This window comes from Siphateles boraxobius, unplaced genomic scaffold (genome assembly GCF_051911475.1).
Source record: "Siphateles boraxobius isolate OS27281-9 unplaced genomic scaffold, OSU_SipBor_1 130, whole genome shotgun sequence".
Lineage (NCBI taxonomy): Eukaryota > Metazoa > Chordata > Actinopteri > Cypriniformes > Leuciscidae > Siphateles > Siphateles boraxobius.
This window is the reverse complement of record NW_027508734.1, coordinates 43,120,982-43,136,237: the sequence shown is the minus strand read 5'-3', so window position 1 is coordinate 43,136,237 and position 15,256 is coordinate 43,120,982. Positions and strand designations below refer to the sequence as shown.

Sequence of the window (15,256 nt, the reverse complement as noted above, 5' to 3'; positions counted from 1 at the left end):
GGATTGTGAGCCTTGTCAGATTTTGAGGGGGGAAAAAATATTTTAACACACTTATGCAATGTCATAAGCAGAGGATTATAGGTGCCCCGTCCGTGGAGAAATAATTTGCCTTTTTATGGAGGTTCAGAAAGACAGGAGCAAAGGGGATTTAATATATTTGGTGAATGTGGTTTTCACACCCATGCATACAGAAAAGTGTTTTTCTGTTTTTATACTGGTACTCTTGCTGTTTCAAACCGGAAGCTTGGAAATGCAGAAAAATAAAATGAGGTCTAGATCTGTGTGTATAATAGGAAAAGTAGTCTTTTTTTGTTATGCAGTTTAAGATTTGGATTGAGTAACATGCATATTGTGCGTTTCATGTATGCACGAACTACATCAAACTCTATACCAAAAAAAATAAAGCTCCCAAAAGGGAAAGCTAATTTTCATAAATTTTTTAAACCTCAAATTGTTTATCAAACGTAATTTTCTGAATCATTTAGTGTGCCTTAAGTCCACCCCTTTTTTACAGTCAACCTCATGCTCACATTCACATTCACATCTGCCTCCATCTAATCATCAACGATGGATGGATAGAACCAATTCCATGCCCTACTGTACATTTTTGTAAATAATACATTTCACTCAGATGTTCATTAAAATATGGAAGAAAAGATCTGTCGCTACTTCTGTTTCAACTTTAATACTACAATGTATATTTATATTACAATACTACATTGCACTGCAATAATTTTCATACAAGTTTAATTCATTTTTTTAATGTTATCTTGTGCAGTCAATGTGGATTGTGGAATTTGATTAAGTAACTTTTACAGTAAATATAAAGTAATGAAACTGCAAAAGCAACACGATTATTTTACCTAGTACTTCGGCATGTTGTGATATTAGAAGCATGAGAAAACAATGGAGATCCAAAACTAACAGAGATCCCTGATCCAGAACTGGTAGGCTACTATTCCCGTTCCATGACAGCATCTCAGAGCGGAGTTTGCTGGGAAAGACACATGAGACATTCCTGTTTCTCTCAGAGTTTTTCTCTCTTTCTTTGAGGTAATGTTTGCAGCAAGGTGATACTGAAAGGCACATTTCATTGCATTTCTTGTTTGACTGGACTTCTCACCCTCTCAGTTTACGGTCTCTAGAGAGGCCCAATGTGGGTGTTGGACAGAAAGAGATCGTTCTACAGTAGCCTATCAGCTTCCTTTTGGGTTCCACATTCAGAAACTCTTTGAGTGCTCATATCACATTTAATTCTACACACATTGTTTCTATCCTGACGTACTTCCTCTGAAAGCCGATGGAAGTGATCAGTAATCCAAGTGTCCCAGGCACATATCAGATCTCTCACAGAATGCATTTACTTTACACGTTGCTTTTTCTCTTGCAATTCTGTAATTACCAGTTAGATTAAAAGGGCAGCATAACTTGGTTGTGAAAATAGTTGTCAATGTTGTGTGATTACGTTCTGAACTGAACGCAAATTTATTTTACATTTAGCCCTATCATTATCTAGAGCAGGGATGGGGAACGTCGTTCCTGGAGGGCCGCTGTCCTGCAGAGTTTAGTTCCAACCCTAATCAAACACACCTGAACAAGCTAATTAATGTCTTCGGGATCACTAAGGCTACAGGCAGGTGAGTTTTTATCAGGGTTGGAGCTAAACTCTGCAGGACAGCGGCCCTCCAGGCCCGACATTCCCCATCCCTGATCTAGAGAGATGCATACACTGTCTGATAAAATATGCAAAATTTTTACCTTTAGGGCAGGGCTAGGCAACTCTGGCCCTCGAGAACCATTTAGTTCCAACCCTGATCAAACTCATCTACCTGTAACTTTTTTGTAATCCTGGACTGGAAGTGGAGCTTGTCACAAATGAACCAAAACTCAGTGTATAGGCTACTTGCCACACAGACATAAGAAATAGCCATATAGAAGACTTGAAATGTCTAACTTTTAAATGTACCAATTCGAATCAAAAACAAATTCTCTCTGATTATGGCTCATTTATACTGATGGGCTCATTTAAAGGCTCACTATACTGCAGAGATATGAGTCAGCAACGTCAACTTCTCCTTTTCAGCCAACACTGACTCAGAAAACACTAGTTTAATAAACAATTATAATGTGTCCTTGCTATTTTTTCCCGACACATTCATAATCATTAGGCTGCTTTTGCCAGTGCTTTGTGGCAAGCTTTATGCAAGCCTATTTTTTTTAACTATACCCAGCCTTAGTTGTACCCCTAAATGTAAAATTTCTGTCAATTTTGAGTGTATAAGCAGCATGAATATTTATTTATTTATTTAAGAAACTATTTTAGAATGTATTATTTTATTAAATAATAATAAAACAATTATATTATTTTAAAATAAAACTGAATGACATGTACTTATTTATTAATTATTTTCATTCTAGTGACCTATTTTTAAAGTCTTGTGACCTATCCAAGGGAATTTGAAATCTGTACACTGCATTAGAAATGTGTGTATATATATATATTTATGTATATATATCTATATATATCTATATCTATATATATATATATATATATATATATATATATATATATATATATATATATATATAATATATTTATGTATAGACATTTGTCGCTCTTGAATGGGTATATATATAATGTCTTTTTTGACTCATTTTTTCAGTTAGGGCTGCAACTGATTTCCTTCACCATTAAAAATAGACTGAAGAATAATTGATCAGACGGGGATCTGTGGCATGTCATTCGTAGCTTAACTTAAAAGTGGCTTTTGAAGATTTTTTGAAGACTTTAGTTGCCTTTATAATATCATGGAAAGAAAGTTTTAGCAAGTGGATGTTTATCTTTTATCTGTAACGTGTGCTTCCTGCCTCTGCCATTTCAAAAGTTTGTGTATGTGTGTGTGTGTATTTCTCATGGAGACCCATAATGTTCTTTGTCATTTAGATAAACCACTTCCTGACAACTGGAAACAAAAATCTATTTATAGCTTAGCGTGTCCTAATTTCACTCATTTTGTTCTTCAGAACTATTTTTGCTACATGGTTTTATATATTCTCCCCCTCTCCGTGTCATTTCCTGCCACATCCTGTACGTATTAGGTGAGGTTTGTTAGTAAGTTCAGCAATGTCACTTGAATGAAAAGTGACCTGCACATCATCAGCAGTCTTTTTTGTTTTCTTTGCTAATCTAAACATGTTGTTAAAAACTTTTAATGATACGTACAGTGGACTTCAAAAGTAGGACACTACTATTTTAAATGCTCCTATTTTAATCCTTTTTAATTTAATACAATTTGTCATTACATATTACCAACTTAACTATTTTTCTGAAAAGTAAACACATTTTAGAACATTTAATGACAGGGGTACTCGAACTGCATGAACTTTTGCATCCAACTTGATGACCATGTTCTCCAAAGAGCATATTGTACTTGGAATGGAAGCACAAATATGTCTGTACAAATACTCACCTGATCTAATTTACTCATCATACACATATTTCTCATTAATTTACAGTATAACATAACGTAACAGTTTTCATTTTTCCACATTTTTTTTCATGTTTTAATTAAACAAAACCCCACATTTTCAAAGCTTGGACCCTACTGTTTGACAAACAGTATTTGTAATTGTTAGACATTACTTGTTGTCACAGTGTTCCTGTGATGTCACCCATCGGCACAAGTGAGTTCTATGCAAAAAACCACACATGGAAATGAGGGTGGAGAGGGACATCTGGCACACAAATATGATTATGCAATCCGATGGGGGAACACATGCAAGGCATAATGCAAATACTAAGAGAAGACCTTCTTTTGTTTAATTTTGTTTAGCAGCATTTTGCATTTTGTATTATATTGAGAAGGGTTAAATTTGCTTCGTCACCTTATTTATAAAGATCTACTCATCCTACTTAAGTGGGTTAAAAGCACTCTTAAAATTATATTTTTTTATCTTTATCTTAAAAAAAGCACTCTTGATTATAATACATTTCATGTAATTGTAAATAACATGCAATTAAAGGGATTGTTCACCCAAAAATGAATATTCTGTCATAATTTACTCACCCTCAAGTTGTTCCAAACCTGTATGAGTTTCTTTCTTTTGTTAAACACAAAAGAAGATATTTTGGTACCCAAACAGTTGATGGGTCCCATTGACTTGCATAGTATCCCCCCCCCCCCCCCCCAATATGGAAGTCAATCGGGTCCAACAAATGTTTGGTTACTGACATTCTTCAAATTATCTTGTGTCTTTTTTTAATCTTCTTTGTGTTCAACAGAAGAAAGATACTCATACAGGTTTGGAACAACTTCAGGGTGAGTAAATTATGATATAATTTTAATTTTTTGGGTGAACTATCCTTTTAAGTGTAAGAAAGCATTAAATTAATTTTGCACTTTAGTAATTTCCTTTAAGCATTTTATTTCCGTAGTAAGTACTCTTTTAAAAAATAAATAAAAGTGTACTTCTTTTTCACAAGGGAACTTATTGCTCCCTGGAGTTTGAGAAAAACAAGTTTGTGGACAAAATGTTGTTCTATTTTTTCTAAATGTTATTGTGAAAAGTATTATTTACAATTTACAAATAACTTTACAAATTACAATATTTCAACAAATTAAAAAATATATATATAAATTTAGGGCCATTCAGTACACATAATCTTGATAGTTAGTAGAATAAATATTATCTAGAATAAATATTCTTAATAAAAAAAAAGTCATTTTTTGAGATGATATTTTAATTATTTGCTTTGCCTTTAGTAGAGTAACAATATAAAACAACATTTTTTGCATAATATCATACTTTTCTCATATAGTATACATTGGTCTTTATAAATGCAAATATATAGCTACCTTTATATTTTAGGAAGAATATCATATATTTAAATATTTTTTTCTGTTTAATCTGTCTGTCTCTTGGAAAATATTCTTGGGCTTCTAAGTGATGTGTGCTTTTCCATCCAATCAGGGCTCTTTCCCAGTAATAGTTTGTTAAAACAGGATTTATTCGTCTTCCTTCACACGTCTTCTCTTAAATAAGAGCCAGGATGTGATCCAACCGAATACCAGCACCAATTGCCATATCAACAGTCTGCAACCTAATAAGCGTGACAAGACCAGTGAAAGCACACCACTGTAAACAGAGCCCTACAGATGCCCAGACATGCACATGCTCACACGTACAGACAGTTCGATACAAACTTGATGAGAAATATTATTATTTAGCAATCAACAGTAGAAAGTCTTGTTTACATAGGCATGAAAATTGCCATGTCTGTCTGGGTCTGCAATAAACTTGGAATGAGCTGTGTAGAAAAGCAGACGTTTAATGCTGAGTTGAATTATGTACAAAGGTTAATTGTGTCTCTTTTCCTGCAGACCCGTGTTTGACAGTCATCCCTCCATGTATGAACGAAGCCGACCGCTTCAGTTTAGAGGCTCTGCGGCACATTCACAAGCAGCTAGACGACGACAACGATGGAGGAATTGAAGTGAATGAGAGTGTGGAGGTGAGCATATGTCATTTAGACCTGGGAAATTGTGTTGTGCCTGTCATTTAATACAATAATGCATTTGTTGGAGTGGGGAGGGAGCATGTTTCTGTATGTGTGCATGCATTTTGTGAGGGGGTCGAGGGGGCTTAAAAACAGGTTAGTAAAGCTTAGAGACCTCAAAGGGCAAAGTTGACATTGATTTTTGCCTGCAAGAAGAGACCATTGACATATGAGTACTTCTCCCATAGGGCTACTATATTACTGTGTGTGTGTGTGTGTGTGTGTGTGTGTGTGTGTTGGTTCTTATGATGAAAAATCCTTGCATAATTTGCTTCATGAGATGTTAAAGCTTTATGTCACATGCATGTGTCACATGCATATGCATGTCTTCCTAAACGTGATCGAAATATGCAACACATTCTGTACCAGTTAAATATAATCTTGACTTTGACATGATTTATGTACTGTACATGCTAATTGCCATTTTGTTTCAAAGAAACGGTGTGTTTAGAAGGATTCTGTTCTCTCTAAATAAAAATCTTTTCCAATAAATAGAATCCACAATCATGAATATTGATGTGGAATCATAAGACTTCATGGATGTTTTAATTGACCATGTTATCATGAACTAACATTGAACAGTTATTAATGTTTGCTATTATATTAACTAATGTTATTGAATTAAATATTAAACCTTTTTTTTACCACAGGGGGCAGGGTCTGTGTGCTTCAGGCATACCTTACATTACCTTACGTTTATGGCAATATCTGAAATCCTTGTCTTTGTGGGGACATTTTGTGGTCCCCATGAGGAGAACAGCTTATAAATCATACTAAGTGATATTTTTTGAAAATTTAAAAATGCATAAAGTTTTCTGTGATGAGTAGGATTAGGGGATAGTATATACAGTTTGTACAGTATAAAAATCATTATGTCTATTGAATAACACACTCCACTCAAAAGTGTGAATCCCACAATGCACATCTCAGTTTGATTTATCTTATTGCCCTACTGTAACCCTTGCACTACATGGATCTTCAGGTCTTTTTAAAAAAAAAAACAATTTATTGCAACTGGAAGTAAACATGACAGGTTATAAATTGCTATTTTTATCTTTTAAAATAATAGTAACATCCTAATGCTTCACAAGAGGTAGTAAACTAGTGTCTTCTAGTTTTTCCACACTAAAATGTACAGACTTCACCAGTGACCCTCACCATTGCCTTCAGGTTTGCTCACAATCACAAGAGTAAAAGTGAAAATTTCCTGTTTTTTTGTCTGTTCAGCTGTCTTTGATTTTAAGTGAGAATTTGTGTATATATACGTGAGGTAAGTGAGGGCGTGACGTGTTTTGAGTATTGTTTCTGGTCATGGCAGGTGCTTCTGGGCTCAAGAACTGTTTCAAGAAGAGGCCCAATAATGTCTCCTTACAGCGACTGGAAGTTGGTGGCAGATTCCTGTGTGTGTGTGTGTGTGTGTGTGTGTGTGTGTGTGTGTGTGTGTGTGTGTGTGTGTGTGTGTGTGTGTGTGTGTGTGTGTGTGTGTGTGTGTGTGTGTGTGTGTGTGTGTGTGTGTGTGTGTGTGTGTGTGTGTGTGTGTGTGTGAGAGAGAGAGAGAGAGAGAGAGAGAGTGTGAGTTGCTAAATAAGCCTACACGACTTTAAAGATGTCTTGCCTCTCGTTTGTTGGTTATGAGTATTTGAAGATAACAACATAATTCATAAACAGAAAGGACAATCAAACCGCTAATATACATGAGCCTTATGTTATGTTCAGGTTATTTTTACCTGGAGAGGTATACTTTTCCCCGAATATTTTAGTTAATGTTATCGCATTGGACTAAAACTTTCTTACTTTGCTCACAAAGGGTAGATATTACTTACCTGGTTTCACAAACAGGGCCTAGATTAAGCCAGGATTAGGCCTTAGTTCAATTAGAACATATAAGTAGATTTTATAAACATGCCTTAGAAAAAAACATTACTGGTGTGCATCTTGGGACAAAACAATGGGACTGACATATTTTAATATAATATGAGTGCAAGTTACTCTCAGTTTCGATAGCTCAAACATGCATTTTAGTCTGGAACTAGACTTAAGCCTTGTCTGTGAAACCGGGGATATAAATCTATTGTTATGCTATAATATCACAAAATATTGGATTCAATCTTTTTGTTAACGTGTTAAAATTAAACACAAAACCTGTCCTAATAAAAAAAATAAAAAAACAAGTTGACATAAATATTAAATCCAATTTTGGGTGATCATATAGTCATTTTTGAACAGGAGCACCAACGATGTTGCAGTGTTTTCAAGACAGCTTAAGGGATAAGGACATTTTCCATCATGTATGTGCAGCCCACAAATAAGCAGAACCACAGAGAGATACGCAGTTTACACAGATCTGACCACAGAGAGCTTCACACTTATCTAGTTTTCTTTATTCTAATAGCTTTATTGTGCAATAAAACTCTGCCCTAGTTGTGTATTCTTCTGGTCATCAGCACTGCGAATGTTGTTGGCTCATTATGATTAATCACTTGGGGTTTTCCTTATTTGTAAGTCGCTTTGGTTAAAAGCATCTGGAAAGTTAATTATTGTCATGGAACTCAATGGATATGATATTCATTTGATGTTTCTCTTGTGTCATTTTTTGCATTGAAAATATTTGCATGATATTAAAATATATATTTTTTAAACCTTTAAAGCCTCCGATAGAGTCGCTTGTGCCCTGAAGCCATATAAAACATGATATGGCATGAACTAATTCATAAGAAGTCATTTTCCTATGGTCTGAGCATGTTATCTTGTTCTTGTTGTTCTTCTGCAGTTTATAATAGAGGACATGAAGCAGCACCAGACCAATAAACACAGTAATCTTCACCGAGAGGACCAGCACATCACAGTGGAGGAGCTGTGGAAGAGCTGGAAAATATCAGAAGGTAAAAAGAGATCAACAGAGAAAACATGGGCTGGGTGGCAGATACAGCTTTGAGTGACAGAAAAAAATGTGTCCACCGGTAGAGATTTTAATTGACTGTTTATTCCGTAATATCATTGGGCAGGGCATGTGAGAGCAAAAACATGAAATAATTTGAAAATACTGAGCAAGTCATGTCCCAAACTAATCAAGATGAGGACATGTCCCAACTTTGCCACATCAATATAGAATTCAGTTGATGTTAAAGTTAATAAAACCTTAACAATTATAATAACGAAATGGATTATCCAGAAATCAGTTTCATTTCAATATTTTTTTGAATGCATAGCAAAAACTGCTCATTGTTAGTTCAGGTTACTAATGTAGTTAAGTAATGTTAAAAAATGAAACCTTATTGTAACGTAACTATATAAACTACTGTTCAAACTTTTGTTTTTGAAAGAAGTCTTATGCTCATCCGGGCTGCATTTATTTATGATAATATAGTATTAATGTGAAATATTGTTATAAAAGTTGTATATTAAGTGGCTTTAAGTACTATGTACTCACGTTGAAATTAATAATTTGATGCAATGGACTTATTGTGTACATACATGTTTTTACATTGTACTTATATTTTGAAAATACTTGCATGTAATTATAGATGCAATTCGTTTATGTAATTACACTGTTGACCCTTCCCTAACCCCTTAACCCAACCTTATACCTTCCTATACCACCACACCTGACCCTAACCTTACCCTTTTTTCGATGTAAGTACATAGTACTTAAAGCCACTTAATATAAAGCAGGACCAAAGATTTATATTTTATTTTATCTTAATTTGAACAATATATCAATTCCTGTGATGGCAAAGCTGAATTTGTATTCAGAATACAAAGCATTTATAACAGAAAGAACAGAATTTATTTGAAATTGACATCTTTTGTAACATTATAAATGTCTTTACTGTCACTTTTGAGTGTGTCTTTGCTAAATAAAAGTATTAATTTCTTTTGAACAGAAATACAATTTTCTTTTCAACTTTTGAACTGTAGTTTGTACTGTTATTGTGATATAAATTCAAACAAATTTGGTCACACACTCGTATGTAGCGACTAGTATAAAATGAATTCAATTGGACAGTTACGCGTTTGGTCTCAGGGTTTCCTAGTGGTGATGTCATGAGAGTTTGAATGGAGTGATGTCATTGAAGTGACTAATCTTGCACATGCAGCTCTAAACAAAGATTGTGTGTTACCCTTTGAGGCTGAGTGATGGCATCTTACAGCATCAGGCTCTGTTGAGGCTCGGAGATGTAATCTGAGACACTGCCCTGTTGTGTAGTCTGGTTGTGTAGCCTGGTTTTCAGTTTGAGTATGAAATATAATAGTTAAGTCATTATATTAATTGGCAATGGATTTTTTTCACAACTAAGTAATTAATTGTCACGAGTGGCCATCTTCCTGTACAACACCTGTGCAGGTTCACCCTGTTCTCTTGATGTCAACTACAAGTTGAGAAATCATACTGTACAGTTGGCTCCTAAAATCTTTTGCATTTGAGGCAATGGTTTTCATTACATATTATACTGTCAACATAACTTGGGAGCACATGTAGATTGTGTTCAAACTTTGCAGGTTTGGTTTGATTAAAATTAACAGTTGCTGAACCCGGGGCCGTAACTGAACTGAACCCGGGGCCGTATTCACGAAAATCCCCTTAAGAAAGAAGTTAAGACAATTCTTTAGATGACTTCTAAGCAGTTCTGAAGACTGCAATTCTTGAAGAAATTCCAAAGAAGTTCTCAAATATTTTCTGAAAAACATTTGAATGTTTTTCTTAAGAAAACCACAGTCTTTCGTGTTACTTGATTTGAAGACAGGTATTTGCTGAAGAGTCTGTCTTTTTGCGCTGCCTGTAGATTACTTAGAAATCATAAGCATGCAGTCGTCACAGCTAGCTTGATGGGAGTTAATCACGCCGTTTTGAATGCGCTGTGTCAAGTTTAAATAGTTATTTTAAAAGGGCCCATGTCTCAAGATTGGCAGTCTTTCCCATTCATTTGCGCTCAGTCTTTCTTGTGCTCTCTCTTTAGAGTGAATTCGTCCTGTATCTGTGTGCTGCCTCGCTAGTTCTAGCTAGAGTAGTGATTTTCTTTATGAAGTTATTTATGATGATTTTATTCTTGGGAATATGAATACTTCTTAAATTTGATCTTAAAAGAATCTTTATCTTAAGAAAAAAGATAATAACATTCTTAAGAAAAGTTTTTGAGAATACAAAATATCCTCATCTTTATTCTTAAGTTAGAATATAAGAAGAATTGTATTCTTAAAGGTGCTCAAAGCGATTTCATTAGCTCTTTGGGAGTTGTACAACAGGCACATTTACACCCAGCACACAGCATTGCTTTGGTAAGGTCCGGCGTAAATATAGGGTGAATTCAGGTTGATTGGGGCACTTTTTTCAAGTCATCTCAATGGCAAAAAGTGTCCCACCCACTCTGAATTCACCCTATGTCATTAAAAGCTGTTTTTATCCTGTGTTAAAAATGATAGAGTTTATGTTAAGTGAATCATGACAATAAATGTTTTTCTTTTCTTTTTTGATTCATTCGGACTAAAAGAACTAAGAGAACTGAACTATATGGTGTTTCGTATATATATATATATATATATATATATATATATATATATTGCCCTATGTCTTTTGCAATGTTTACTGACCTCACACTTACCACAGTAAAAGCACCTTCTGGAGTTTACACTTGTCCATCACCAAAATTGCCACCTCAGTTACTGTTCATTACCCTTTTAATGACAACAGCACTTGATCTGCATGAACTCACACCAGTTTGTGTCAGACCTGATGTTCAGACTGTTGTTCTCCAGCATGATTTGTGATGATCCAATCTGACCATCTGTAAAAAGAGCCACAATTTAATTATTGGTGACCTATAGAAATATTGTTGTCTTTATTCGTCATGACTTTTTAAAGTTTAAAAACGATTTCCGCACAAGTGTCGTTGCGTTATCACAAATCAAGCAATTGACCCCTTGCATAACTACACAATTTGCTTACAAAATCTTTATATTAATATTTGAATACATTTTCCTATAGGGCTGACATCTCTTTTCGCTACTACAGTGTTTAGACCAAAGGCCACAGATAAATGAATACTAAATATTGAGCTCATGAATATTTTTTTTCCCCATTTGTTGAAGTTTTCCATTCAAAACATGTTAAAGGATTACAAATTTGTTTTTAAAATGTGTTAAAATATGCATTTTTTAAAATGTGTCTTCTTACCTCTGTCTTTGCTCTCAGTGCACAACTGGACACTGGAGGATGCCGTTCAATGGCTGAAGGAGTCGGTGGAGCTTCCTCAGTATGAAATAAACTTCAGAGATTTTAAAGTAGATGGCAACACGTTACCTCGGTAAACACTCATGCACTTTTGTCTTTCATTCCTGTGACTTTTATTGTTTTTATACTGAGTTATAACAACTTTTCTACTCCTAAGCCTAACACAGTCTCACACGATTTTTTTTTTCATTCATGCATTATTTAGCGTGATGTTTAAGGCACACTTATTTTGACCTTATTATAGAGAGTTGAAACTAGTAGGCATATCTTAACTTTCTCGCTGAAAGAGTAACACTTTACAATAAAGCTTCAGTTGTTAGCATTAGTTAACTAAACTGGTTAACATGAACTAATACAGAACAGTACGTCTACAGGATTTACTTATTTTAGTTAATGTTAATCTCAGCATTTACTAAAACAAAGGTTAACCTGTTAACATTAGATAATGCAGTCTGAACTATCATGAACATGAACATTTTTATTAACTAACATTAAAGGGTAATACTAAATGTTGTAAAAATATATTACTCATTGTTCATGCTAGTTAATGCATTATGCAAAAACTTAGTGTTACCACTTAAGTAAAAAGAGCCTATTAAGAATTTATTTTGTGTATATTTTAATATGAATTTTTATTCATTATTCAATGCTGATAGACCAATAAAAAAATCACTAAATGTGAGATTAACAGCAGCGCTTCCCCCTAGTGGTGATGACGTGTCAGTGCACAGACAGTGAAGACCTGCATACCTGTGGGGGGCAAAGAAAGGTTTATGGTGTTGAGTTTCTCCTCATGGCCACTTCTCCATGACTCATGAAATGATGTCACAGCATCAGATCACCTTTCACCTGCAGCTATGCCCAGTATGAGTGTGGCAGCACATGTGATCTTTCAGTCATATAGTGCTCGATTCTTAAAATTAGTCCTTTTGTGCTTGAACTTGCCATTCATACACACACATACAGTCACATTACAGTCACACACACATTATAGGATAGTTTTGCACTTACAAGGATTTGCTTTATTTGTAGTACGAGATTTATTGCGTAACACTTTATTTTGATGTTCCCCTTTAGACATTCTGTTGACTGTAAGTAATTTTGCACCTACATGTCTACTAACTCCCATTAGATCATTAGTAGACTGTCTGCTTAAAATCTGCTTACACATTATTGTGATGGTCCTCAACAGACATTCTACTGACTAAGTAACTTTGGAACCCAAACCCCTTATTCTACTAACCCCTTCCCCTAACATTCTACTAATACTCATCTAATACTCTGAGTGTTAGTTGATATGTTGGTGCTACATTACTTATAGTTGTCTAAAGGGGACCATCAAAATAAAGTGTAACCATTTATTGGATGTACTTATGTTAAATTGCACTAAACATTTCAAAGTAACGGTTGTTTGAGGGATCACAAACTATGATTCTTGTCAGTAGAAACAGGCTGATTTTTTTGTGATCTTTACTCTCATTCTTACTCCTGACCTGCATTGTTTTTCCTTTCTGTTACAGATTAGCTGCCAATGAACCGTCGTTTATGTCTATGCAGCTAAAGATATTAGACCAACGACATAAACAGAAATTAAATCTAAAAGCATTGGATGCAGTGCTTTTTGGACCTCCACTACGTAAGTGCATTGAGAAATGTTTAATTGTTTATTTAAAAGGATAGATCAGCCCAAAATTGATGTTCCAAAACCATATGGCTTTGCTTCCTTGGAAAACAAATAATGTACTAGTCCTTTTTTCAATGCAGTTAAAATGTATGTAGTTCATATGACTATACTATACTGTAAAATAAATTTTTAGGTACAATTAACTTCATTTTAAGGTCATTTCAACTTAAATGACATTACACTGACTTAAAAAAATGAGTTGAATCTTGTGTAACTTATGTACACTCAAAAAAATGATGTGTTGGCTTTACTTAACTTTTTTATGTAAACAGGTTCCACTGGTTCCACATAACTGGGTTTCGTTAAACAAACATAATTTGTTCATGTAACTTCAACATCATGGAAGTCATTTTAAGCGATCCAATTATGATTGAGCATTATTGAAGACACCTGATGTTAACAAGCAGAATCACTGAAGGAGAAAACCGGAATTTCAGGTCACCATTAGGGAGATGTGTGTTTGTTTTAGTTGGGCTCTTGACCCCCACATTATTAACTTTATATTTTGTCTGGCTGCTGTATCTGAGTTATAACAGCCAGATAATCAAATAGAAAATGTGATCTGTAGATGTTGGTTGTGTTTTAACATAATCATTATATCACAATCATTTGACCTGAATCACTGAACTCATACAAAAGCCAAATTCTGAGTTAAGTTTACCTTATGAATTATTGCAGCACTGCCGTTGTAGACCATACCATTTTTTTTTTGCCTTTTCAAAGAAATCCAAATGATCAAAACAAAAAACCTTCTTCAAAAAACTTTCAAAAAAACATTTGTATGCAGGCACACACAGAGATCAATATTTAGTGTATGAATCTCAGCAATGGTGACAAACAGATCACCTCTGAACATAAGCTCATTATTTATTCATGCAGCAATGTATGATGGGAGCCATTAATGAGTTTTGATTGGTGGCACCCAGAATGCACTGCAACATGCTTTATAATTGTCACAATTGTTGAGATTCACAGGCTGAATCTTGATGTCTGCGTGTGCCTACATAAACAATTTTTTTTTTAAAGTTTCTTTTTTATTGATTTGATCATTTGGATTCCATTGAAAAGGCTAAAAATGCTATGCTCTACAACACTAGTGCCTCTATAATCCATAAGGTTAACTTAACTCAGAATTTTGGTTCTATATGAGTTCAGTGATTCAGGTCAAATGATTGTGATATAATGATTATGTTAAAACACAACCAACATCATCAGATCACCTTTTCTATTTGATCATCTGGCTGTTATAACTCAAGTACAGCAGCCAAACATAATCTAAAGTTAATAATGTGGGGGTCAAGAGCCCAACTAAAACAAACACTCATCTCCCTAATGGTGACCTGAAATTCCGGTTTTCTCCTTCAGTGAAACTCTGTTTGTTAACATCAGGTGTCTTCAATAATGCTCAATCATCACTCATTTATTCACTTAATTATCTCATTAACTTTAACACTGCTTCAGTGATCTTTTAACACTCAGCTCAGAGTTTAATTGGATCGCTTAAAATGACTTCCATGATGTTGAAGTTACATGAACAAATTATGTTTGTTTAACGAAACCCAGTTATGTGGAACCAGTGGAACCTGTTTACATAAAAAAGTTAAGTAAAGCCAACACATCATTTTTTGAGTGTAGAAAGTTGAATATTACTTAACTTATTTTGTCAAGTCAAGTCAAGTCACCATCATTTATAAAGCGCTTTTAACAGTATGGATTGGTTCAAAGCAGCTTTACAGTGATAATAGAAATTACCGTAACAGATTGTTTAGGCTTTATCACAACTCAA

At 34.5% G+C, this 15,256-nt stretch overlaps 1 protein-coding gene across 1 annotated transcript in view; it reads left to right on the top strand.

The window, feature by feature from the left end:
* stim2b (stromal interaction molecule 2b) overlaps window positions 1–15,256 on the top strand; it is a 58,966-nt gene that overhangs the window by 24,289 nt on the left and 19,421 nt on the right. The window contains exons 2-5 of the mRNA XM_077229531.1: window positions 5,382–5,512; window positions 8,328–8,439; window positions 11,748–11,859; window positions 13,307–13,422. Of these exons, the coding sequence (XP_077085646.1) occupies window positions 5,382–5,512; window positions 8,328–8,439; window positions 11,748–11,859; window positions 13,307–13,422 (471 nt within the window). The remainder of the gene's footprint in view (window positions 1–5,381; window positions 5,513–8,327; window positions 8,440–11,747; window positions 11,860–13,306; window positions 13,423–15,256) is intronic.